Raw genomic sequence first — 24,802 nt, 5'->3', positions numbered from 1 at the left:
AAAGTAATCACAGAAACATGAATAATATATTTTTATTAATCAAATCAAAGGGACACACTGGAAGTGGGCCAAAAGGGGCGGGGACAAGTGGCCTACGGTAGCCTACTTCTAGAAACATGCCTTTTGACCAAGACACTTTCCCAGGTGAGACAAAATGTATTTAAGGATTAGCTGGGGGTATAGGCTATTCCAGTGCCCTGATTCGCTCTTGTACCCCCCTCCCCAAAAAAAAAAAAAACTTCTCTGCCGAACCACAGCAGTCGCGAAAGTCAAAGCATTTGTCGCGCTGTGAGTTCGTGTGTCCGATTTCCTAACATTCACGTGAAGATGGCCGAGCCGAACGTATCGGAAAACGTAGGTCCTTCCCTGGACACTCTGTTTGAGTTGGATCCCCGTCTTAAACCGTACGAAACCGACTTCCGGAGGAGGTAACTGAGTTTACATTGATTATCGAACTCAGCATGCCACTGTCATTTCCTTGTGTCTTCGTGAAACTTGAGATTTGGCATGCACGTTTTCAGAAAAGGGCACGTTCTGTGAGTAAATTTAAAAGGACACAGTGTGTAATTTCCAAGTAACCTGCATAAATAACAGCTGCCTAACTGTCTGCCTCAATGTCAATATTTTTACTTCCTAAATATCTGTCTACAATAAAACGTGTTTTCCGCGATACCACCAATCATTCCAAGCAAAACCGACCAAGCGCATTCTAAGGCGTCCATTTAGGAACATTGCTACTACGCGTCAACACGGAAAAGTTGTACTTGCCAGCAGATTTACGACGCTGTCAGATTTGTGTCTCACAATCAACGGAATGCTGTGTTTATTATGTACTTTTTTTATTCGCTCAGCCAGTCACACCACTGCGGAGAGAGAGAGTGCAGCGTGGCCACCTCCCCTCAATGAAACGAGCTACTGTTCCACTGCTGTCGAAATCACTGGAGACCTCAAACGCAGCTCTTAGTAAATTAACAAATGACAGTTCTCTTAGTAATCACATTTTAGATTAATCTTACTTTGTTCCATGACTGGATTTTTTTTCTTCTCCAAATTAAACGATTAGGATTTAACGCACATATGCTACAACGTGCACACACGGAAACGCTGTACAAGAAATGTCCGTGTTCGCTTGCAAACCGCCCCGCCCCCTTGTAGAATAATGTTGACCTCCGACTAGTGTCGGGAATTGCATAATACAGTTCACTTGCTGCTATTTTGGCCTGTATTCTCTGGCTGCATGCAACCCACCTGTCTTTGAACGTAGCCGGCGACAGACTGCGGTAGTGAAGTCTGACGAACCAGAACCGCGGTCACGGTTCACTTGACTGCTGACTAGTGCTGCCCATGTAATTTGTCAGTGCGCCGTATTTACACGATTTTGTGTTTTATAATAATAAAACAGTGCGATGCTGGTTCGAGAAAGTAGCTGCATATAAACCTACATCGGAGAGTGTAATGCACACGCATTCAACTTAATTTTGACAAGAACTTTAACAATTATGGTGAATGTGGTGAGAATGGCTTCTTCATGAGAACAGATATCATATGGAATTAATGTTTTGATGTGCAATGCTGATGTTGAGTGTTGCAAGACTACTGTGCTAGGCAGCTTAATTTATTCCTGAGCAGGGCGAGGGTTAAAGAAAATGGGATTGTGGTTGCATGTTTTTGAAGGTGAGTGATATGTAAGAGTATTCTCTCCCCCACAATGGGCTTCCTATTGGAGAGGTTTTCGGTCCAGTGATTATACCTGTTCCCTGCCTAACGAGGACCGGATGCAGTGTGTTCCGAGGACTGTCACACCGTCTCTGCTGGTGAAGGGCTGCTAATTGGCAGAAAATGCTGTATATCCTGTTTGTTGAGTCGTGAGGTGGGCCTGGCAGATTTCCCGTGCGCTACCAGCAGTGATGGTCATACCTTGTTAAAAGTCACTTTAATGCCAGCTCTCTGCATGCGCACGCGTGTGTGTGTCTCTGTGTGTGTGTGTTTCAATGCCAGCTCTCTCCATCTGCCTGGACCCAGTCTGAAACCAGGCGTGTGGTGACGGCTGTGTGTGTGTGTGTGCGTGTGTGTATGTGAGTGTGTATGTAAGTGTGTGTGTGTCTGTGAGTGTGTGTGTGTGTGCGTGTGTGTGTGTGTGTGTGTGTGCGTGCGTGTGTGTGTCTGTTGGTCATGTGCTGGGCATTGTCAGCATAAATGTGTAAATTGTCCACCAGAGGCCTGATTAGCAAAAGCAAAGAGTGAAAACAAAATAAAATCCCTCATACAAACTTGAAAAGGCCGGTATAAGCTATAATGTAAGCAGTGTATCTGGAATATGTGTTTGCATAACACACACACGGATATTCTCACACACACTCAAATGCACACACCCACACACACACACACACACACACACACTCATGCACATGCACACGCACATGCACATGCACAGCCATCACCACACACACACTGCACACATGCACACACACACTGCACATGCACACACATTGGCACACACACACATTTACATACACACATACACACTGTGCACTCACACACACTACGCACACACATGCACACACACAGGCACACACATACACACTGCACATGCACACACACAGTAAAGACCCCCCCTCTCTTTGTCTCCCCTGCCTCTCTTGGTAGTTGTGGTGGAGTGTCTTGTTTTTGAGGTAATAAAAGGCTGCAGTAATGTGTTTTAGACCCTTTATCTAGTCCCCGGCTTGGCCTGCTGATGTTCCTCTGATGAAATTTTCATCGGGGAGAGAACTGCATATTGACTTTGGTGTGAATGACCCTGTTTTTCTCACTGCTATATTCCCACAGGCCATTCACCGCGTTTCTCCTTAGATCTGCTCACCTGTCAGATAAATCCCCTTCTCTCTTTATAAGTTACTGTTTCTCACCTGGAGTTTAAGTATATGTCTGTGATACAAGTTAATGTTTCTTCAGGTTATTTTAGCTTCGTGACATTTCTGTGTCTTCAGACTGGTATTCCACAAATCTAAATCCAGTCCTGGTTTTCTTTTCTCTTCGGTAATTAACAGAGCTGTCTCCACAATTAAGGGAGGGTGGAAAAACAACAGGTCTTGCTATATTGTTTACACGACATTACATTACAGGTATTTGGCCAACACTTTTATCCAAATGGATTTATAGTTGATTAGACTAAGCAGGGGCTAATCCCCCCTGGAGCAATGCAGGGTTAAGAGCCCACAGCTGCACTGATGTTATTGTGGTTACACTGTGAAAATGGGTTTTCTCTAGACCAGTGGTCTCCAACCCTGGTCCTGGAGAGCTACTGGGTCTGCTGGTTTTCACTGTTACTCTGCACCTAATTAATCAATTAGAGCAGGTGATTACACAGCTAACTCACTTCACCTGGTTACCTGGGTCTCAACAGGGTGCTGATTTTAGGGTGAAAACAAAAACCAGCAGACCTAGTAGCTCTCCAGGACCAGGGTTGGTGACCTCTGCTCTAGACAATAGGCCTCCCCACAGCTACTTTTTTTTAAAGACATGCCACTACAAGCGGTCATTGCTTGATGTTTTACAATATTGCTGTTTTCGGGCAAATACTGTACATGCTTGTATTTCAGCAAGCTATTATGCTGTCATCAGGCCTGGGTTCAAATAGTATTTGTTTTTGGTTCAAATGCTTTTCTGTGCTCTACTGATCCTACAAGGAGGAGTGGATGGGTGGGGTTTATACTTTTGGGATCATTTCATTTGGTGAAAAATACTACTTGGAGCCAGGACTGGTTGTTAAAAACGGTTGTGTGTACCAGCTTCATTTATTTTTTTTATTTTTTTATGTAGAGTTTAATGACTGGCCTATGTGTAAGATCTGATAGATAGATAAACTGACTACATAAATGCATGTAATTCACAGTGGGATTGTTCTAAGACATTAGACCACAGAGCTGCATGTTACCCGGAAAGCTGGCCCTTATCCAGCAGATGTGGAGTGGCTGTTCCAGGTCTGATGCTGTTCTGTGGTCCAGTGGTTTAAGCCTGAGGTTTACTCTCCTGCTCGTTTTGGTGTAATTGCCTCTTAAAATAGTGCTATTGCTGAAAGCACGTACACAGATGAGCTACTTAAAAAAACATGTTCTCTGTATGCCCATGCTTTTAAAAATCATTCTCAATATTCTCACAAACTGAACAATCTTACTGAGATACACCATCACAACATATCAATTCTAATTCAGAACATTAAACTGGTTTACATTAAACATTACACGGGCAAATTATACTTGGATGTTTCTGACATTTACACATTACAGGAATTTGAAACCTCCCTCTTTCTATCTCTCTCTCTCCCTCCCAGTCTCACCCTCTCGAATCCGTATCACTCTCCTTCCCTCTCTCTTTCTCTCTCCCCCACTCTCTCTCTCCCCCCCACTCTCTCTCTCTCACCCTCTCTCTCTCTCTCTCTCTCTCTCTCCCCCGCTTGGCTGGGGTTTAAGGTTTTCTCAATATCGGGGAGTGTGTCTCCTCCAGTCTTTCTCTAATACAAGCTCTTTTACCTGAGGATGTCAGTCAGGTGGGTGGGGATACTGGCCTGTTGCTCTCCACACTAATTCAACATGGCTCTTCCATCTGACAGCTTTCTCTCCTCAGAATGAATCCCTCTTTAATATCCCTTCAGACCCAGCCTGACGCTGAGACCAACGTGTTACTGTTCCTCTCAGAAAACCCTCCGTCACTTACAAACTCATCCCTGTGCGATGAATACCAAGCCGAAACTGAAACTGCGAGCCGTCTCTGGAATTCAGCAGTGTATAATCCGTGTAATTAAAGACTGGACGATCTGTCTGATTATATGCAGATTACTGCAGGTCTGACAGTATCTAAGCACCTGTGGTGTATTACTGTAATTTTTAAACTTCTTTTTTTTACCGTTTTACCCATTTTTAAAGGTTGTTATCATGATATTTCTCTATTTCTGAGGTGGATTTCCCAGATGGGGCTCAACATTATTGGAAAAAATCTCTTTCGGCGGAAATAGCCTAGCAGTTAGCCTATTTCCATTTTCATATCTACCAAAACAGCAAAAAAAATAAATCATGCCTTCATGTGTTGTGGTCTTCCATTTATTGGGTCCTAATTAATATGCGTTTCATCAAACTTTGGTATTTTGATAAGGTTCATTTCTATTCCAGGAACGAAACTCTTGGGAGTGTATAAACTCGAGGCTTTAATGGGCTGAAAAAATAAAGTAATATTATTTAAAACATACATTTGAATAAGACGGCGTGAACCAATTAGAGTGATTGTGCTGCCCAGTGCTTTCGGTCCAGCATGCACAAACAACCTCATCGCTGGCTCGCTGTGTAAAACGCACGCAAACTTTTTTCATTAAAACTTAAAAACGTGCAGTCATGCGTCCACTGCTGCCCCTCTCTGAATTAAAGATGAGATGAATTGCCAAGCCAATATTCATGAGTGAATTTATTAACACGCAGGTAGATAATAAACTTCAAAGCTACCAGCCCCCACCCCTTTCCTTCCCCGTGAAAAATGCCCACTGTCAGATTAGTCATTGTTTCAGGTGGGAGTCCGGTTTCACATTTTAATTTCATCCCATTAAATATGCTCACAACTGAAGAAACTTTAGTACAAAAACAAGCAATTATAACCAACACTGGCTGGTCTGTAAACTTCTGTAAAGGGCCATGGAAACTTCTATGGAGACAGGCTCTTTGGCTTGTCTCCGTAGAGGAACCCTTTATGTAACTCTTTAAGGAACCCCCTATCATAGGTGTGAGAGCTTTTTGAACCATTTTGCCTGACAAAGGACCCTTGATGAACTAAACTTCTTCTCTGGAATCACAGGGTGCCATTTTAACCATTTTTCTCTGAAAGTGTTAGGCACTTTCTTTCTAAGTCAGTCTTCTATGAATGTTCCGTTAAGAACATTGTAATCGCATTTTTTAAATGCCAAAATTTTTTCCAATGACAAAGTGTTAGGTTAATACGCAGAGAACCTTATTCTTTATTCTACACTGAACCAGTACTGTGCATGTAGTTTCATAGAGCACTTCAGTACTTCAATGTTTTCTTCATATATTTGCTAAATTCAGTTTATAGAGAAAAGTTCCTGTTCATCAGTAGCACAGTAATGATTTACTTGTGATCCTTCTCAACCTGTTCAAGTTGAATGTTTCTGTATGCAGAATACGAAGTGTGCAAGGTGTTTACGCTCGCATTACAGAACCTGAAAAAAGTACATTCCTTTCCCCCAAAGCAAATTATATGCAAAGTAATCACAATTTACACTCCGTGGAATCTCAATTTCCACTGCCAACTTTGAGACTTTGATTAAAATGAATGTGCGAAAAACATGTTTTTCCACAAGTCCAGTGAGGCCCAGAATAAGATATTTAAAAATGAATCTGACATGATCTTATTGAACAGAAAATAATATTTCAGACAACAAATAGATTGAAATGTTCACACTGTGTGCATCATATGCATATTTTGATTTTCGTGCTTTATGGATTATTCATGACTGTTCCCATTGGGTACAAATAGGGCTGTAAATTATCATTTAGGCAGAGCCTATAGACTCATAACAAGCCTGTACTGAGACGGTGGGCTTTCACCATCCAGGATCCAGAAACTTTTATTTCATTCACAGCAGGAGTTTTTACAAAACAGTTCGCTAAACGGGTCATTTCTAGAAATACGACATAAAAGGTATTCCTTTTTCCCTCAGATTAAACCTGTAATTGTTTTGATAATCCAACAAAAATATTTTTTAAATCTCACCAGCACTCTGAGCATAATATGACACAAGGTTAGCAACTAAGGTAACTTTATGCAGTAATATTAGTTAGCTAAGATTGATTAGGCAACCTGTGACATTGACCAGCTAGGTAGTTATAGCTACCATTATATTTGATAACTAAACAATGTGTTACGAAGTACTTTATCATTAGCTAATGGTGACTTCGCCACCGGCTGGTAAAAAACACTACTGCTCATGCCTGCTCACTTACCCTTGTGAAAAAACCCCCAAAAACAAATAGGGAAAAGTGCTAGGTCGATATCTTCCTATCCTGTCAAGAATTTGATGTAGTGTGAGGGAACAGGAAGTGAGTGAGAAGTCACAGTGTGTCTGTGAGAGAACAGGAAGTGAGTGAGAAGTCACAGTGTGTCTGTGAGGGAACAGGAAGTGAGTGAGAAGTCACAGTGTGTCTGTGAGGGAACAGGAAGTGAGTGAGAAGTCACAGTGTGTCTGTGAGGGAACAGGAAGTGAGTGAGAAGTCACAGTGTGTCTGTGAGAGAACAGGAAGTTGGTGAGAAGTCACAGTGTGTCTGTGAGAGAACAGGAAGTGAGTTAGAAGTCACAGTGTGTCTGTGAGAGAACAGGAAGTGAGTGAGAAGTCACAGTGTGTCTATGAGGGAACAGGAAGTGAGTGAGAAGTCACAGTGTGTCTGTGAGAGAACAGGAAGTTGGTGAGAAGTCACAGTGTGTCTGTGAGGGAACAGGAAGTGAGTGAGAAGTCACAGTGTGTCTGTGAGGGAACAGGAAGTGAGTGAGAAGTCACAGTGTGTCTGTGAGGGAACAGGAAGTGAGTGAGAAGTCACAGTGTGTCTGTGAGAGAACAGGAAGTGAGTGAGAAGTCACAGTGTGTCTGTGAGAGAACAGGAAGTGAGTGAGAAGTCACAGTGTGTCTGTGAGAGAACAGGAATTTAGCGAGAGGGGCAATGAGTGACCAGCGCTTGAGGTTCCAGTGATGTGGTAGGCCATGGGCGAGAGGTTGTAGTGTGATTAAAACAGACCTGGGTCAAATACATGATTTATATGAGGCTCTGTACCCGGACATCTTCACAGGGACTGGCTGGAAATAAGAGAGGCTGGAACACACTGGGTTTAATGGACAGGTGAGACAGACGCTTTGACAAACATAGGTTGCACCCAGCCGGATATATACATGCCATCCCATCAAAGACATACTATAGGGTGGGCATAGTTGTTTTGGATGCAAATACCTTTTGAGCTTGTCTGGTGTATTGTAGAAATACAATGAAATACTCTGAAAAAGTACAAGCCCTGACTTCTGCTCCATCTTGGTTGGCTCAATTCCAGCAGGCGAGATCAGTCGTGCGCAGAAAAGTTTTCCGTATGTGACCCCGGTCTGGATTAAAGGGGGTGAATGAGGGGGCGAGGGGTGAGGGAGTGGACAGGGAGTGAGAGCGGGGACGTCGAGCATGGAGGAGAAACCCTCACCTCAAAGCCATCTGCCTCTCTCACCGCCTGGACTACACCTGCCTGTCTCCCCCCCTTCCCTCAGGGACTGCTCGGGGAGTTGATTCAAACAGCTGTCTTCCTGATGAAAGCCAGATATAAATTATTTTACATACAGAGAGCCGCTGCCGCTGCGGCGGGAAGTTATTACTCGATCGGCCGCGGCGAGCGGCGCCCCCCCCCGAGCCCGCGGAACATTCCGGTGAACGCAGGCATCGCCCTCCGCATGCCAAACCCGCGGCGGAGGGAAAGCCGAACCGCTCTGCGAATAAAGAGACCTTTGATACCGAGGGGGAGGTGATTGATTTCTTTAAAGTAAACGTGTACATATTCATGGGTGGAAATGGCGGGGGGCGCGAAAGCCCGGGCCCGCAGGGGGTAACTTCTTCCGAACGGCGACCGTCGATCCCAGCGGTTTGAAGGGGTTAAGGGAACCGGGGGGTGGGGTGGGGGGTGGGTTGTGTTCTGAATGTAAACTCCTCTGGCTGTGGTTTGAAGGGGTTAAGGTAAGGGGGGTGGGGGGGGAGCTGTGTTCTGAATGTAAAGTCCTCTGGCTGCTACAGGAGTTGGGATTCCTTTGACCTCATTTGGGAGAAAGAGTTCCATTAGGCTGGTATTTGTGCTGCTTGCTTAACCAAGAGGAAAATGGGTTTTTAAAACTAAGGTCCCCGAATGTGTGTGTGCGGGCATGTGTACGTACCGGTGTGCATACACATGTATTGTGCATCCATTTTAGGTTTTGAAGGGCTACTATCGCATGCAAAACAGTGTGTGTTTGTCTTTGTGTGTGCGTGTACAAGTGCTTGTATGCATACACATGTACCGTGCATCCATTTTAGGTTTTGAAGGGCTACTATCACATGCGAAACTGCGTGTGTGGTTGTGTTTGTGTACATGTGTGTGCACACATCACACATCCATTTTAGGTTTTGAGGTTAGGTTTTAGGCCAACTACAATCACAGTATTACACATGCTAGCAATCAGGTATGCAAGCTTGATGGTGAATATAGATATATGGGTGTGTCATAATAGCTGACCAATGAGAACAACAGGCATGATACGTGTAGTTTTTAGTACAAGTACAAATCATCACTTGCTAGTTTTGAGCTGCCCTCTAGAGAAGGACTGTTTGTACATTCTGCTCACAGACAGAATTCAGTGACTTGTGGAGTTAAGCTTTGGAAAAAAATGGAAAAACCATCGGAATCATCGTGCTTGTTTTCGTTTTTCTTGGTGTCTGTGTTCGGGATCGATAGCTTTGCCCCGTCTCCGCACCGATGATGAAGGGATTGTTTTATTTCATTTCATTGCAGGTTTTAACTGTTCAGATTGGATGGTTATCCAGAGGAATGCATTATCCATTTTCTCGTGACAGCCCGGAGTGGTTTCTCCACTCCAGTATTTCAGGTTATTTGCTGGTTCTCCTGATACACAGTATAGATGTAGAAATGAGTTCTCAGAACCTAGATTTGATATTATGTGAATAATATTCCATAAATTCTTGCATTCTAAGGTAACCCTTTGTCTTCAGATGGCAATAATAATTTATTATTTAGCTGATGCTTTTATCCAAAGCGACTTACAGTTGATTAGACTAAACAGGGGACAATCGCTCCTGGAGCAATGTAGGGTTAAGGGCCTTGTTCAAGGGCCAAATGGCTGTGCGGCTCTTGTCATGGCTACACCGGAGCTTTAACCACCAACCTTTAGGGTCCCAGTCATGTACCTTAGCCACTAGGCCACAGGATGCCCCAGTTAGCTTTGAGACACTGAGATTTTAACTTTTCCCATCAGGTCCTAGTTCTTAATGACATCTCTGTACATTTGAACAGATGAATGTTTCAGGCATTGTATAGCAGAAATCACATAACACAGGGCATTAAGTGAAGATTGAGGAAATGTCAGCCGGATCTCTGATGTTGACGTGTCTTTCTCTGCGCTCGCTCTCATTCCACTTCAGTGATTACGCCTCGTTTCCCAGCGTGTGTTCCGGGCTCTTCTCTCGCCGAATGCCCTTTCGGAGCGCAGGGGGGGCAGACCGGGCCTCGGACGTGACCTTCAGGGCGTCTTGCCGCTCGTGTAATGAGGGATCAACAGACGCTTTCATCCGCGGGAGACCTGCCCAATTCGGCCCGCCAAACCGCGTGGCGTTAGCACGCCAAACCGCGTGCTAACTAGCCGACCGGATGACCGATTTGGCTATATAACTTTGGTTTGCTTTGTTTGGTTAAGCTATGTGTGCTATACACATATTTTTGTTCTTCAAGGGTCACGTTTCCCAATTGTACCCAGAAACTACAGTAATGCCCTCTTTGGGTATGAATGAGTACGCAAATAAAGTTAAATGTATGCATCCTACCCCTAGGAACGACCTCAGAAGCTTCTTAAAACAAACAGCAACACTTATTTGCCTTTTGAAATACAACAGCGCAATTTGCATGCAAGGCCTATTCTCTCATTGTTGAGTGTTAATGTTCTGTGAATAAGAAGGAATCATAAACAGACACCAGTGCTGTAGTCCTCAGGACACCACCCTTATGAATCAGTTAAACCTTCTCTTGTGCTGTTTGTTTATATGGTTCAGAGATGCTTCTGGAAACTTTCTGAGAAACTCTTAATCTCTTCAAGCACAGGCGAATGAAATGAAGGGGGATTTGAAAGTTTAAAGGGTGTTAACGGGGTAGTTTAAAAGGGATAATTTAAGTGGATTACACGGTCCTTTTCTTTCAGAAGAATAAGGGTGCACAGCGGCAAAGTTATTTATTCATTTATTTATTTATTATAAAAAATGTATCAAGGACAATGCACAGTCAGGTGCAATTATGGGCAATCAGACCTTAACCAGAAAGGCTAAATTAGGAATCCATTGTAGCGGGTGTTACATAAAACACTGCACATTAAAAGCGTTTCAGATTGACACTGGGATGTATTTTTTGGGAGGAATTCTCTTCCACCCCTCAAAATAAATAAGTATAAAGAATTCCCCCCACACAGGCAGTTCTTCATGCATGGAGAAATGTGGCAGGTCACGTGCGGCAGTAGACGCAGAGACCCTTAGTGTGTTCAGGGCTGGGTTTGACACGGTCATAGACAGGTAAAGGCAGAATGATGAACCAAACATTCTCACGTTCTCATGACCTCATTTCCCGCCGCACACCCCACGGCCCGGGTCATCGTGATCCTGACCCGCAGTCGAAATCGGCGGGGTGCGCGAGACGCCTCGGTTTCCTCGTGCCTTCACCCGAGGAAAACCGAAAGAAAATTCCGGAAGCGCGAGCATCGGGAAAAAAAAAAGGACAACAACAAACTAACAGGCGTTCCCTCGGGATGGCGTTGGTGAAATCCTCCAGCGCCTGGTTGAGCTGAAACCCGGCAGTCTTCCCCCGCACTTCTCAGAGTGTGAAAGACGAGCGAGCCATTCCCCACGGTCCCCGTCTGGCATTCACTTTCCCGCCCAAAATCCCATCCGCGGAATGATGAATTCCTTCACCTCAACTGGCTTTCTGAAAAGTCCTCTCTTTCCCTCTCTCTCTATCTCTCTTTCTCTCGCACTCTCTCTCTCTATCTCTCCCACTCTCTCTCTCTCTCTCTCTCTCTCACACTCTTGCTCCCTCTCCTTTGCTTAAGCAGAGATTTGGATGTATTAGTATCTGCAGACGTTTTAATCAAGTCTGAACTCCAGCAGAAGTGCTCCTCTCTTACAGATGTCTTACTCCGAGCACAGTTCTGAAGCATTTTCAGGTCAGAAAGTTGCACTTTTCCACAAACTCTTCCATGAATTTCAGATGTCTTGTTCTCACACTTACAGAGACTCTTTGAAAACATTTTTTAGTATTTTTCACCTCAGTGTAAATTGTGACTTGCTGCTAATTTATTATGAATTCTGATTTGAAAAGTGTCAAAAGCAAGTTGTCTTCTTTGCAGCCAAGTGCATACTTATGATTCTCATTAATAATAATAACAACAACCATCTTCATCATCAGCATCGTCACAGCAAAATGAGTTAATGTTGTTTTAATCATCACGCAAGCTGCAAAATTAGCTAATGCTGTTCAAATCATCATGCATTTTTCCTCGATGGCTAATAACATGTACTCAAAGACATGCAGAAGGCAAATTATAAGAGATACGCCCAAGATATGCTTGAGAACACTGATCAGATGTTACGTTTGCTGTAGGAGACGTTCCCCTCCGCCTCCCGGCGTCGAACGCTCCCGTTACCCGTCGTATCCCGCGCCCGTGGCTGTGTTCCCCGTTAAGGGCACCACACAAACCCCTTCTGAATAGAGCTTCACACGTTCTCGGCTAATTTGAAACGTGCTCCCGTGCACGCCTTGTTGTCCTCAGGCGACCCGGCGCAGCGTGCATAATTTAAATGTAGAATTAATCTGAATATATGTGCATACTGAGGGGCATTCATTATGCAATGAATTCATTTCATTCCCGGGTTTTTCCCCTCCCGTCCCGCCTGGATGCATTCCGAGAGCTTCCGACGGAAAAGGGCCTGGGTGCGTACCGGCCTTGCGTTGCGCGGAATGCCCGTAGGTTTTTTTCCGGCCGCTGTTGGAGTGTTTAGGAATCCGGAAAGTTCCTTATGGATATTGTTCTAGCACCGAGTCACTGCGCATTGGAATACCCCCAGTCCCTGAATGTGGAATCTCGGGCCACCGGTGTTGTGTTTGGGAGATGTTCCATGGGAACTTGTGGATGTATTTGTGGCTGTGTGTGGCCATCCTGTACCCTAGTGGCTAAGGTACATGGCTGGGACCCGGAAGGTTGGTGGTTCAAACCCCAGTGTAAGCACATAAGATCCGTGCAGCTGTGGGCCCCTTGAGTAAGGCCCTTAACCCCACATTGCTCCAGTCTAATCAGATTGTTTAGTCTAATCAACTGTAAGTCACATTTGCTTCAGCTAAATAATGTAATGATGTGTGACTGAGTGAGTGATGACCCCTCAAATTGTCCCACACTATCTGCTCAGGCTTGTGAAGAGTTCATTCAGTCCAATGTCCTTGGACCCTTGTGAATTTCCATGTGGTGAGAGAGAGAGTCATGAGCATGTGATAACATTAACCCCCAGCAGAGCTCAATTTCAAAGGTCACAGAGAGAACCGCCATGCACACACGTGGGGTGTGTGTGTGTGTGTGTGTGTGTGGTGGGTCCTGTACTCAATGGAGATTTGCTTACTTTTTGATTCCTGCTCACAAATACGCATATGGAATGTGACTGATGCTCTGTCTTTAACAAGAGAGCAGTGTGTGTGTGTGTGTGTGTGTGTGTGTGTGTTTGTGTGAGTGAGTGTGTGTGTGTGTGTGTGTGTGTGTGTGTTTGTGTGAGTGAGTGTGTGTGTGTGTGTGTGTGTGTGTGTGTGTGAGTGTGTGTGTGAGTGTGCGTGCGTGCGTACGTGTGTGTGTGTGTGTTTGAGTGTGTGTGTGAGTGTGAGTGTGCGTGCGTGTGTGTGTGTGTGTGTGTTTGAGAAGGGGGGGTGGGTGGATTGGAGGTACAAAATCAATTGAAAACCAAGGTTGTGTCCCTCATTTTCTGTAGGAATCTATCTTACAGCACTCTATTCAGTGTACATTCAGTACACAAGCCCTGTACTCTCCTTTAGACCTGCACACTGATCCAGCCATGCATTTCCGTGCAGCACCGGCTGTTATTATAATGAACAGAGTGACAGGTCAATGAGTTCATCTTTCGCTTATACATGCACTAAGCTAGTTGATTAGATTTTTGAATCCAAACAAATCGCTACAGAAGTTGAGGCGAGTTATTGTCGATATTGTCCGTGTCGGGGGTCTTATTGACAGAAATATGAGCGTGTCTGTACATGCCGGAACTCTGTTGTCTTCGTGGCCTTGCGGTGTTTGTCTGCCGCAGAGGGAATGACCTTTGACCTTTTTGCGTTACTCAACTGCTAATTTGCTTTGAAGATGCTTGTGTCCATATTTGCGCGTTTGGGTCTATTAACATCAAGGCGCAGTGTGGCAAGAGATGTTTATTATCAACAACCGGACTGCCTCCACACTCCAGACACAACAGAGAAGCATTCTTCTGATATGCTTTCCGGAAGATTATCTGCGCGCCTCTGGATTGTGTTTTTTGTATTCATACACATTCATATTGAATGGGTTTAATTTTCAAGGATGAATGGCTATAGAAATTCCGAAAACGATTAAAAGCATGCTTAGCAATGAACTGAAATGAAAATCTTTTGTGTGGCGAAAGATCTATTGAGTGGCAGCCTAGCCATGGAAGGGAAAATATAGCAGCTTCATTAACTAATTGATTTCACTCGGTTGGTGTTTCATTTTGCGTTGATTTAAACACAGTTTTGTTTCCATTGGTAGAAAGGGAAAAAAGGCCATGCCTTATGACTTGCTTCACTTTGAAAGTGTGGAAGTTCAAAGCTTGGCTTTTTGGCAGTCTTTTTGGGATTCCTTGGTTTAGCTGATGAAGTCTTTTTCATCAAGTGGAATATTTTCACGGCTGAAATATTTATTTTTAATAGACATATCCAGGCAGTGTGAGCGCTTGCATTTCTGCTGAAGCATCTTTAAGTGTGCGCCTCTACCGTCTGTAGTGGTTTTACATTTTCCAAAAACTGGCAGATAAGAAAATCACTTAACTTCCTTGTGCTGAAGTGCACATGCTCCAAAGCGGTCCGCGTTCAGTTTTTTCGGGCACCTCTTGTGATTATTGGACTCCCTGCGTAGGAGAGAGAGCTGGTTCAGTGGACGTGATGAATTTCCACTGAATTAGATCATAGTGAAGATGAGGCCACTGGCACTTCTCAAAAAAAATACAGTTCTCTTTCTCGAGTTCTTTCAGAAGATCTAAATCGATGTTTTGAAAGCGACCTTAGGGGCACCTGTAACTTTGCTTCTACATTGTGCTTCGCATGCAAAATGAAGCACTTTTCCGAAAGCTTAATTTTGGAGACACCATGGGCTAGTTTCGCAGACATAGAATAAGCATAGTCCTGGACTAAAATGAGTTTTGTATGGGGAATCGCATTCAGAATTGAAGGAATCACTGTCTGTGAAACGGCCCTTAATTTCCTCAGCAAAAATGCCGGTTCAAATTAATTGGACTGATGCTGTTGTTTGAGATAACACAGCCCTGTAAGCTCTGAGATATCTCCCCTGTGTTGAGTGTGACCGAGATATTCCGCGGTTCCCTGTGTATGTGGAGCTGGGGTGTCAGGAGACTCCCCTATCCCACAATGCAGCAGCGGCTGAACTGAAAGGGCGGATTCTTCAGCTGTCACGCCGGCATCCGCTGGAAGTGTGTCTCCTGGACTCGAGACGTGAGACACGACGTTCCGGTGTGCCGTTCCGCACTGGAATGCCAGTGATAGCTGATCCCGGGAGACAGGCAGGGAAGGGGCGAAGGGTAGAGGGAAGCGGCTTCTGGGATACTAGGAAGGACACCCGACACGGTCACGAGCCCAGGGGCACGGGGAAGAGGTAGTAAACGTACCCTGCTCCGCGTGCTCTCAGCATAACTCCGCTTCACGCTGAGTCATGGTGAGAAGAGAGGCCCACGTGTACATCCAGTCTCTATGGCCTGTCTCTGTGGTCTGCTCCGAAACCTTGGATATAGGATGTGGACACATGTGTTCCTCGATCTGGGGGGCACAACCTTGATCCTGGAGAGCTGTAGAGTCTACTAGGCTGTACAGTATTCTTACAGTAAAATGTTTGCAAAAATGTCATGTAGAATAACCAGCCATCCCATAAAATAACAGGATTTATACAGTTAAATAGCAGGGCATACCGTATCCAGTGTTTTCCCTTCATTAAATGGTTGTTCAACATTGCTGTTGTTTTTCACAGTCATGTATTATTTGATCAATTAAAGCAGGTTTTCAAGCATTTCATATTCACCTTACATGGTTACTTTGTCACTTATTTTTAAGTGAAAACATAACTCCGCTGATCCTGTCCCTAGTTAGTGCACAGGGGTGACGGACTTAACTGAGTGAATTTGGAGGCTCAGCTAAACGCGACGGTCTCAGTGAAACAGACATGTGGGTTCAAACGGCCCCACGGGATCGTGTGAAATGCCACGTCTCTAATGTAATGCGGAAGTTGCCGGTTCAAATCCAAAGCTGGCGCCTAACCTTTCCTGCTGTGCGCATCGGCTGCATCGAAAGCACAGGAGCTTTGTCACGCAAGACACGTTTCTTTAAAACAGACTTAGCGATGTCTAATTTTATCCCATGTGAGTGAATATGTGTGGCAGCTATTGCAGTGACTCTGTCTGGGAGTGTGAGGAGCTTGCTGTAGATCTAAGATGGCTGCCGCCTGCAGGAAACATTTGCTCCATTTACATTCCATTAGACTATTTAGCAGATGCTGTGAGCCAGAGCAATTTACAAATGTGAACAAAAGACCATAAAGGTTTTAGCAAAGAGCAGAGATTATGGCAGGTCATTTTCCCCTGTCTGAGTCATAACATAAAAAAAAGAAGAAATGTTTCCGCAGTTATAATGTGTACGTTTTTTGGGTGTATGGGAGTTTTTGAAATAGGCGGTAAACTTTGACCCAGCTGGTGTTTAATCTGTAAAGATGGTGGCATTGGCCTTAGGTTATGCCAAGCTGGGAAAATTGGCTTCTTATCAGAGAAGATTAGGTGAAGATGAGCGCTAATGAACGTGCGTTAAAATGCTAACAATGCTGAATTTGTTCTGAGAACAGTCTGGCTCTGCTTTCACCGCGGCTGTCTGCTCTACCGTCAAACTTGAGTCTTTGCCAAACGTGTCAGTAGGGCAATTTTCAAGTTGTACTCTGCTGCTTGTGTCAATGTGCTGTGTGTGTGTGTGTGTGTGTGTGTGTGCGTTTGCTTGTTTTTCACGTGACATTATTTGTCCTCCAAACTATGAAATTTCATGAACAGTCTCTGAATTTGAAGGCTTCCTGAATGATGACTTGTGTCTTTGTAATCAATTCTTATGATTACTACAAAGTCGTAATGATGATTTAGTCACACTTGCTTTAAGAGTCCTCTAAGTACTAGACAGTTACTTGGTAAATACATAGTAAGGATAACATATAACTGAATAATTACTGAGTAAAATAAAAAATAGGTAAATGCTAAGAAGCTTAAACAAATATACAAACCCCTTTTCTATTACCTATCAATTCAAATTGCTACCTTGCAGTTATCAAAGGTTCAGGTTGGTTATACCATACATTTCATTGTGTGCTTCCCAATAACGTATTATTTGGATGCACCTGAACCTTAGAAAGTTACTATTGTCTAATTTCATGACAATGCAAACCACTATTTTCAGAAGATGTTATGATTGCATGGGGAGATTAAATCTCCCTCTCTCTCCTCCACACCAGTAATTCAGCAGTCTCCATTTTCAGGGATCTCACCACGGCTGTGAAATGACACGACGTGAGAATGTACACTGCCTTATTCTGAAGTAGCCTTTTCTTTATTCCGGCCTTGCGCCCAGCCAACTGGATTCATGTACTGCTGTGCTGCGCAAGATCCTGGAAAAAACAGCGTCCCGTTGCCTGCTTTCAGCCCTGCCTTTGGCAGTTTTTTCTGATTCTCTACTTGTTACAAGCTGATACTTGACAGCTTGGGATTTCAACATTTGAATGAGTTGGGTTTGGCTCCGGAGTACCTGGAAGAGATGCTATCAATGGTAATTTCTCTAAATTCTCTGAAAGAGGAAGAGTCTGGGACTGCTGACAGGCAGACCCCTTGATATTTCGAATAAATTGACACCGACACATTCGCAGTATTTGTTCATTCTTTTGTGTTGCTTGCTCCAGTTGGGAAATCAACACAAACAGTGAGGAAACACCACAGCAGGCTCCAATTAGCTGAGATGGAAATACAGCGACTTATTAATTATCACTCAAAAACTGGACCTGAGAACATACATGTTGAAATCAAAACAGGTGAAGCACCGAAGAGGTTTTTTTGTACTTTCCGTTGGTGAATCTGTGTGTTTTCTGTTCGTTAGCTAGCAGTGCTTACACTCAGTGTGACACTGATGTGACAGGATCTTTTTTCCCTCCTGGGAAATGATTTAAATTCGTCAGAAAGTACTGCACATAACTCAGTAAACTCACTACAACTGTGGCATTACGCAGACTGTGTGCCCTTGTTAACATTCGGGGGGAAGGCTATAATGAATGGTTGTGATTAAACGTGTCTAATACATGGTCATCCGTTTATATGTGCGGTGGTGCAGCAGGCTAAGATGCAGCAGACTTGCGCATCGATTCCCGGTCCTTGGCTTTTGGTCCTGCCAAAAGCCAAATTTGGCCGGCTCACGTGGAGCGGCATAATTGGCCCGCTGCTCCAGGGGGAGGGACTTGGCAAGGTTAGTAGATCGCCGCACAATGAAGCACCTCGGGCACCTCGGAAGGGGAGACGGCTTGAAGAAGGCGTGTCGCTCTCCTTCGGGCCGCCGAGGGATGGGGTGTGGGCGGTGTATCAAACACTAACTCTTAATTGGATTAGCTGAAAAAAATCAGAAATAAAAAAACGCACTGTTAATGCAGGCAGCCTATAGGCGGGTGCCTAAAGCGCTTGACTGGGACCTGGGAGGTTAGTGGTTCAAGCCCCAGCGTAACTGCAATAAGCTGCTGTTGGGCCCTTTTGCTCCGGGGGGATTGGGCCCTGCTTAGTCTAACCAACTGTAAGTCGCTTTGGATAAAAAGTGCTTTCATTATTTTACATTACGTTACAGGCATTTAGCAGACGCTCTTATCCAGAGCGACGTACAGTGGAAAGTGCATAAGCAAGTGGGTGCTTGTGCCAACTAATCACTTATCAATATTACCATGTTACCTCTCCCTCAGTGGATATGAATCTACGTATTTGTCCACTGTATATGTGAAAACTAAAGTTATGCCTGACGAAGCTTGAGTACATTGCATTCACCTATGAAACCTGTGTAGCGAGTCGTGAGTTAGCACATCCGCTACAGAATGTGACATCAGCCCTACAGAAGCAGTAGGAATGTGATCAGATCCCTTAGCTCAGGGCTATCGACATTTAGCCCGACTGGCTAATCGAATCTTTTGTCCGCCTGCGGTTCACTGCAGACCTGCGCCCGTTATGACATTCTGACCTACGCAGCATGAAAGCAGAAAGTGTACAGGAAAACATCTGACTGATGCCTGAGAAAACTTGCTTGTTGAAAGGTTAAAACAGGCCAAATGTCTCAAATGAAAGGTTTTGTGTGCCAAACTGAGAGGAAAATAAAAAACTAAAACGGTTAACTTCATGGGTGTAAACAGAATTTCACTCGGAAAGTCCCCGATTCACATTTACTGAAGTACTCTGGTCTCCTAGCAACTATGGAGCAGTTGTGTCGGCAGACTAAGAGCCCCCTAACGCTCCCCATCCACTCCCAGCACCCTTGGCTCTCGCTTGAACTGGTGAGAAAATAACGGATGGAGCTGAATCATTTAAATATTAACACCGCCCTGTGTAGTTCATGCAAGTGTGGACGCTATGCATATTTAACCGTTTGTCTGTTAATTCAAGGAATTCCGTACATGGTTATCCTCTCTTGTTGTAAGTAAATTCTTTATTTTTCATGTGCAGCGCTTGTCGAAGAGGACTACATTTGACAGCATCCTAACTTTAGACAAGGGCAGGGCCAACTGAAGTCAGTGAACAGTAAAAACAAGGTAAAATGGCAGAGAAGAGGCGATGATCTGTCCTGGAGCTCAAATTCTGAGAAGTTGACGCTTGTGACATCTCGGCGGGGATGTGCTGACATGATTTCACACAACAACATGAAAAGGAAGTTTCATCATAACGGAACCTCGCCCTAACACTAGCGAGGCATGACGTGCTAACATGCTAGTGCAGATGCTTAATTAGCTGGAAGCTGGCGGGGTGTATAATTGGGTTTTTGCCCGGGACTCTGAGCTAGGGAACATACCCGTATGCTAGGAGCGTGGGCTGTAGTGAACCAGGATTCGGTGATCTGCTAACACTTTGCAATAAGATTAATGAATTGGCATTAACTAATTGTTAATAGCTAGTTATTAACTATCCATCCATCCATCCATTATCTGAACCTGCTTATCCTGAACAGGGTCGCAGGGGGGCTGGAGCCTATCCCGGCATACATTGGGCGAAAGGCAGGAATACACCCTGGACAGGTCGCCAGTCCATCACAGGGCACACACACCATTTACTCACACACTCATACCCACAGGCAATTTAGACTCTCCAATCAGCCTAACCTGCATGTCTTTGGACTGTGGGAGGAAACCGGAGTACCCGGAGGAAACCCACTCAGACACTCCTTGCTGTGAGGCGGCAGTGCTACCCACTGCACCATCCGTGCCGCCTTAGTTATTAACTAACTGCTGAGAAATTCATCAGTATGGTTAATTTATGTTAACAACTAAATTCAATAGATATTGCATTGTGGACTGGTGACCAAGGGCTATGCATAAGAATGACTGTACAGACTGGATCTATCCTTTTTAAGGATCTGCAACCGTGGTTGTGGGGAACCACAGTGTCTGCTGGTAGTTATTCAGATCTTATCTGATCAATTTGTGAGTCCCTGGTCATAATATGGTAATAACATGGTAGTTACACTTATTTTGGTTTTACAGTGGCCAATTCCTTAATCTCTAGTGCAGGCTTAGGTTTAAGGTTCAGATCAAGGTTTTGGTCATGGTTATGGTTTTGATTATGGTTTTGTTAAATGGGCTGACAGTGTTTACATGTAATTTACAATATACAGTATATTTCATTAACTGAAAGGAAAGCTGAAAAACGTTCCTGGCAGTTTAATAAGACATTTTTCTGTCATAATTGCATGGGGGACATCTTGGTTCTCATTAAGTTAAAGTCGTTCTCTGCAAAGTTTTGAACATCAGAAGGATCAGTGTTTCGTGGAAAGATCAAGGGCACCACCGTTTGACAAAGCTGTTGATTTTAATTTAATTCCTCCACATGAAAGTTGAAATGAAGCCTTGCAGCTTGTTACAAAACGTCTCATTATGAGATCAGTCATTCACTGCATAAAATAAAATGGTGATACTTTATTTGAACCTCTTGCCATAAGGCTTACATAGCACTGTCACAAGATAGCATAACAGATGATGTCAGCTGGTCGATTCATATTAAACTGTCATAATCTTATGGGAAATGTTATAAATGTACTGATAAAAGTATGGCAGTTTATGTCATTTGACATAACCTGACGTAATCTGTTATGCCATCTCGTGACAGCTGTTATGTTGTGTGTATGACAGCCTTATGGCGATAGGTTCCAGTAAGCGTTACCATTTAATTTAATTTAAAATAGTGTGCAAACGCTTGAATTAAATTGTGTAGTGAGACTGTAGGATGTAGCTCTGCTCTCACAGTTCTGAGATCCCCGCTCCAGACGTTCAGTAACTGTTCATAGATAATTCATTGTTAAATATGTCACTGTTGTCGTCACACAGCTGTCTTACAAACCACCACTTTCACTGCTTTCACAGGCCGGGTGTACAACACTGATTTTATAATTAAATTAACATTCTCCATACCATATGCCGAACGCAACGAGTGCAGTATGTGTTTTTCAATGGTGCCTCTTCTCAAACAGGTGTGAATTTCCTTCATTGAAAGAAAACTTCTTACATTGGTAATTAACATAATAATCATTAACATTAACCAGCTTTGAAGTTGCTGGATGACACGTGTTGACCTTTCTCTGTGGGTTCAGTCTAGCCTCTCTCCCTGAGAGACCACATTAGTGGAAGTGCTGAAGAGATTGTTTCCCCCATGTCTGTGTTGGGCTCTGCACCTCTGTTGCTGTTGTGTCCGGATTTCTGGTCAGGGCTCAGTACTCGGCAGACACACACTGTGCTGTACACAGATAGACCCACGCTGAAGCGCCCTGAGAAATGCCAAGCTGCCCAGAGACAGCTGTGAAGGCACAGGTGTCTACTGTGATCGGTGTTCGACCTGCCTGGTCTGCGGCCAGCCGGTTCCAGGTCACAATCCACACCGCTACCAGTACCAGTTCCACTTCTTCTTCTTCTTCTTCTTCTTCTTCTTCTTCTTCTTCTTCTTCTTCTTCTTCTTCTTCTTCTTCTTCTTCTTCTTCTTCTTCTTCTTCTTCTTCTTCTTCTTCTTCTTCTTCTTCTTCTTCTTCTTCTTCTTCTTCTTCTTCTTCTTCTTCTTCTTCTTCTTCTTCTTCTTCTTCTTCTTCTTCTTCTTCTTCTTCTTCTTCTTCTTCTTCTTCTTCTTCTTCTTCTTCTTCTTCTTCTTCTTCTTCTTCTCATCCACCTTCTTCCTCTCCTCCTCATGTTGATAAACATGTACGCACTCAGAAGTAAAGTGACAGTGGAGGTACATTTCTGTACTTCAAGGATAACATTTCCCAAACGTTATGTTCTCATGTTTTCCAAGCAAAAAAAGGTACAAATGAGTTGTATATTGCTATTAAGTTGTACACTTTTATGTACCTATAAGGTACTGCCCCAGCACCAAGCACTTGTACCTTTTAAGGCACTGTACATACCTTTATTTCTGAGAGTGTATCTCCCTCCCCCCCTCTCATTTTCCTTCCTATGGGCCGTATATGTATATTTTGAAAGTCAGTTAGATTACAGAATTAATTTAGTCCCGTTTTCTTGAAGCTGCAGAAACTGGGGCTCGTTTTTCTCTCCGTGACGGGCATTGTCTGAGCTCTCCGGGCCGTGGGCTGTGGCAGGCTCCCCGGGCCGAGACGTCCTGGAGGACGCCGCAAGGACGTGACCGCCACCCGAAACCTCTCCTTTTATTAATAGGCGTGACATTCACCCAGCGCGTCGGAGTCGGCCCGCCGAGTCCGCTTTCCCACGACGGAGAATTCCCCCCGGAGAGTCCCGGCATTCCCGACGCCGTCGGGCGGAATGTCGGCCGCGCTCCGGGCTCCTCTTTCAAAGTTTACGTTGCGCGCTCGTGTTCGCGCCGGCGCGGGGGTTCGATCACGAGGGCAGCTGCCTTTCGCAAAAAACCCCGTCATTAACCTTATCAGCCGCAAAGTGCAGCGCAGCTGGGACATTCAGAAAGTCTGAATCTCTGCCGTCCTGAAGGCCACACAGCTAATTTTACATCGCTGTTCTATATATGATTCATGCGCACATACATACATGCGTGCATATACAGTGGCTTCACAGTTTGGAGTGCCACTGCAAAGGGTCTGAATACTCATGTAAATGAGAGATTTCAGTTTCTGATTTTTATTGGCAATGGCAGTTTTACTCATTTAAAATTGAATCTACAACACGAACATGGAGTGAGCAAAAAGGGAAGGCGTCTGAATACTTTGTGAAGCCACTGCAGAGTGTGCTGGCTGTTGATGTTGTTGCTCAGAACTGAATTGATCAATTAAAGCAGTTAGTTGCAGTTAACCCACCTCACCTGGTTTCTTGGGTCTGAATCGGTTGCTGATATGACGGGCAAAAACAAAAGCCAGCCCAGCCTGTGGCTCTCCAGGACCAGGAGTGAGGACCCCAGCCCACCGTGCGGCTCTCCAGGACCAGGAGTGAGGACCACTGCATATGAACAGGGGTGGGCAATTCCAGTTTGCCCAGTTTTTTTCCCACCAGTTACCCTGGCTAAATGAGCTATAATTGGCTGTACACACCAACATTGGTTCACTTGTAGATTAGATCACAGTAAAAAAATTTTATGTAGGGACACAAGAACAATTTTCAGTCGTCATTCATGCGCTTATCATGAAATGTAGCTAAAATTTGAGGTGGTGTAAATGTTAGGGCTAATTAAGTAATTAAAGCCAGCCATTGGCATGAAAACCAGAAACAGATATGGCCCTTGTTGTGCACCTCGGATATACAGCGCCCTCCAAAAGCATGGCAACAGTAGAGTGACATTTATTTTTGCTATATACTCAAGTCATTCTTTACAGCTCTTAGTATCTCTCATCAACTGCGGTTGACATCCGTGGGCAACCTGTACAGTGTTTATTTCTCAGCCCACCAGTGGTCTCTTTCTTTGACGAGACTTTCCACATTGCTGTACTTGATATAGGCAGTGTCTATGCTATCCCTCTGCGTGATTTCTTCTGTTTCTTCAGCCTACAGATCAGTTGTTTTTCAGGTGTAGTTCGTTGTCTTGTCTTCAGAATGGTGTATGCCTTCTGACTCCGAAAGCTATCTCCACAAAGGCCAAAACCAGGATGAGACACTCTGCTCTTTTTTCTGTGAATAGTCCAGGCAAAATGAAATTCTCTCTGTCACCCTTCAGCTTAAGTTTGCCCAGCTGAAAATGTGCAACATAAGTGCAAAGATATCTGTGTGTGTGTGTGTGTGTGTGTGTGTGTGTGTGTGTGAGAGAGAGAGAGAGAGAAAGAGAGAGAAAGAGAGAAAGAGAGAGAAAATTATTACATGACATTTAATTTATACGTGTGCTCGTTTCTTAACAACATACCCTTTCCCAGATGTCCTTTTAATTAAGTGAGCATTTCGTCCTTTATGAATCGTTCCGATTATGACGTACCATCTGAGCTCCGAGATACTTTTTTCCGCTCCGACTGCCGTGA

At 44.3% G+C, this 24,802-nt stretch overlaps 1 protein-coding gene across 1 annotated transcript in view; it reads left to right on the top strand.

Moving 5' to 3' along the window:
* Positions 1–261: 261 nt before the first annotated feature.
* The window catches only part of LOC133132852 (1,4-alpha-glucan-branching enzyme-like), a 182,456-nt gene continuing 157,915 nt past the window's right edge, over positions 262–24,802 (top strand). Inside the window, exon 1 of the mRNA XM_061248622.1 lies at positions 262–428. Within this exon, the coding sequence (XP_061104606.1) occupies positions 328–428 (101 nt within the window). The 5' untranslated portion in view covers positions 262–327. The remainder of the gene's footprint in view (positions 429–24,802) is intronic.

Source organism: Conger conger, chromosome 7 (genome assembly GCF_963514075.1).
Source record: "Conger conger chromosome 7, fConCon1.1, whole genome shotgun sequence".
Taxonomy (NCBI): domain Eukaryota; kingdom Metazoa; phylum Chordata; class Actinopteri; order Anguilliformes; family Congridae; genus Conger; species Conger conger.
The sequence above is the reverse complement of the archived record's forward strand: the minus strand, read 5'-3'. Positions and strand labels throughout refer to the sequence as shown.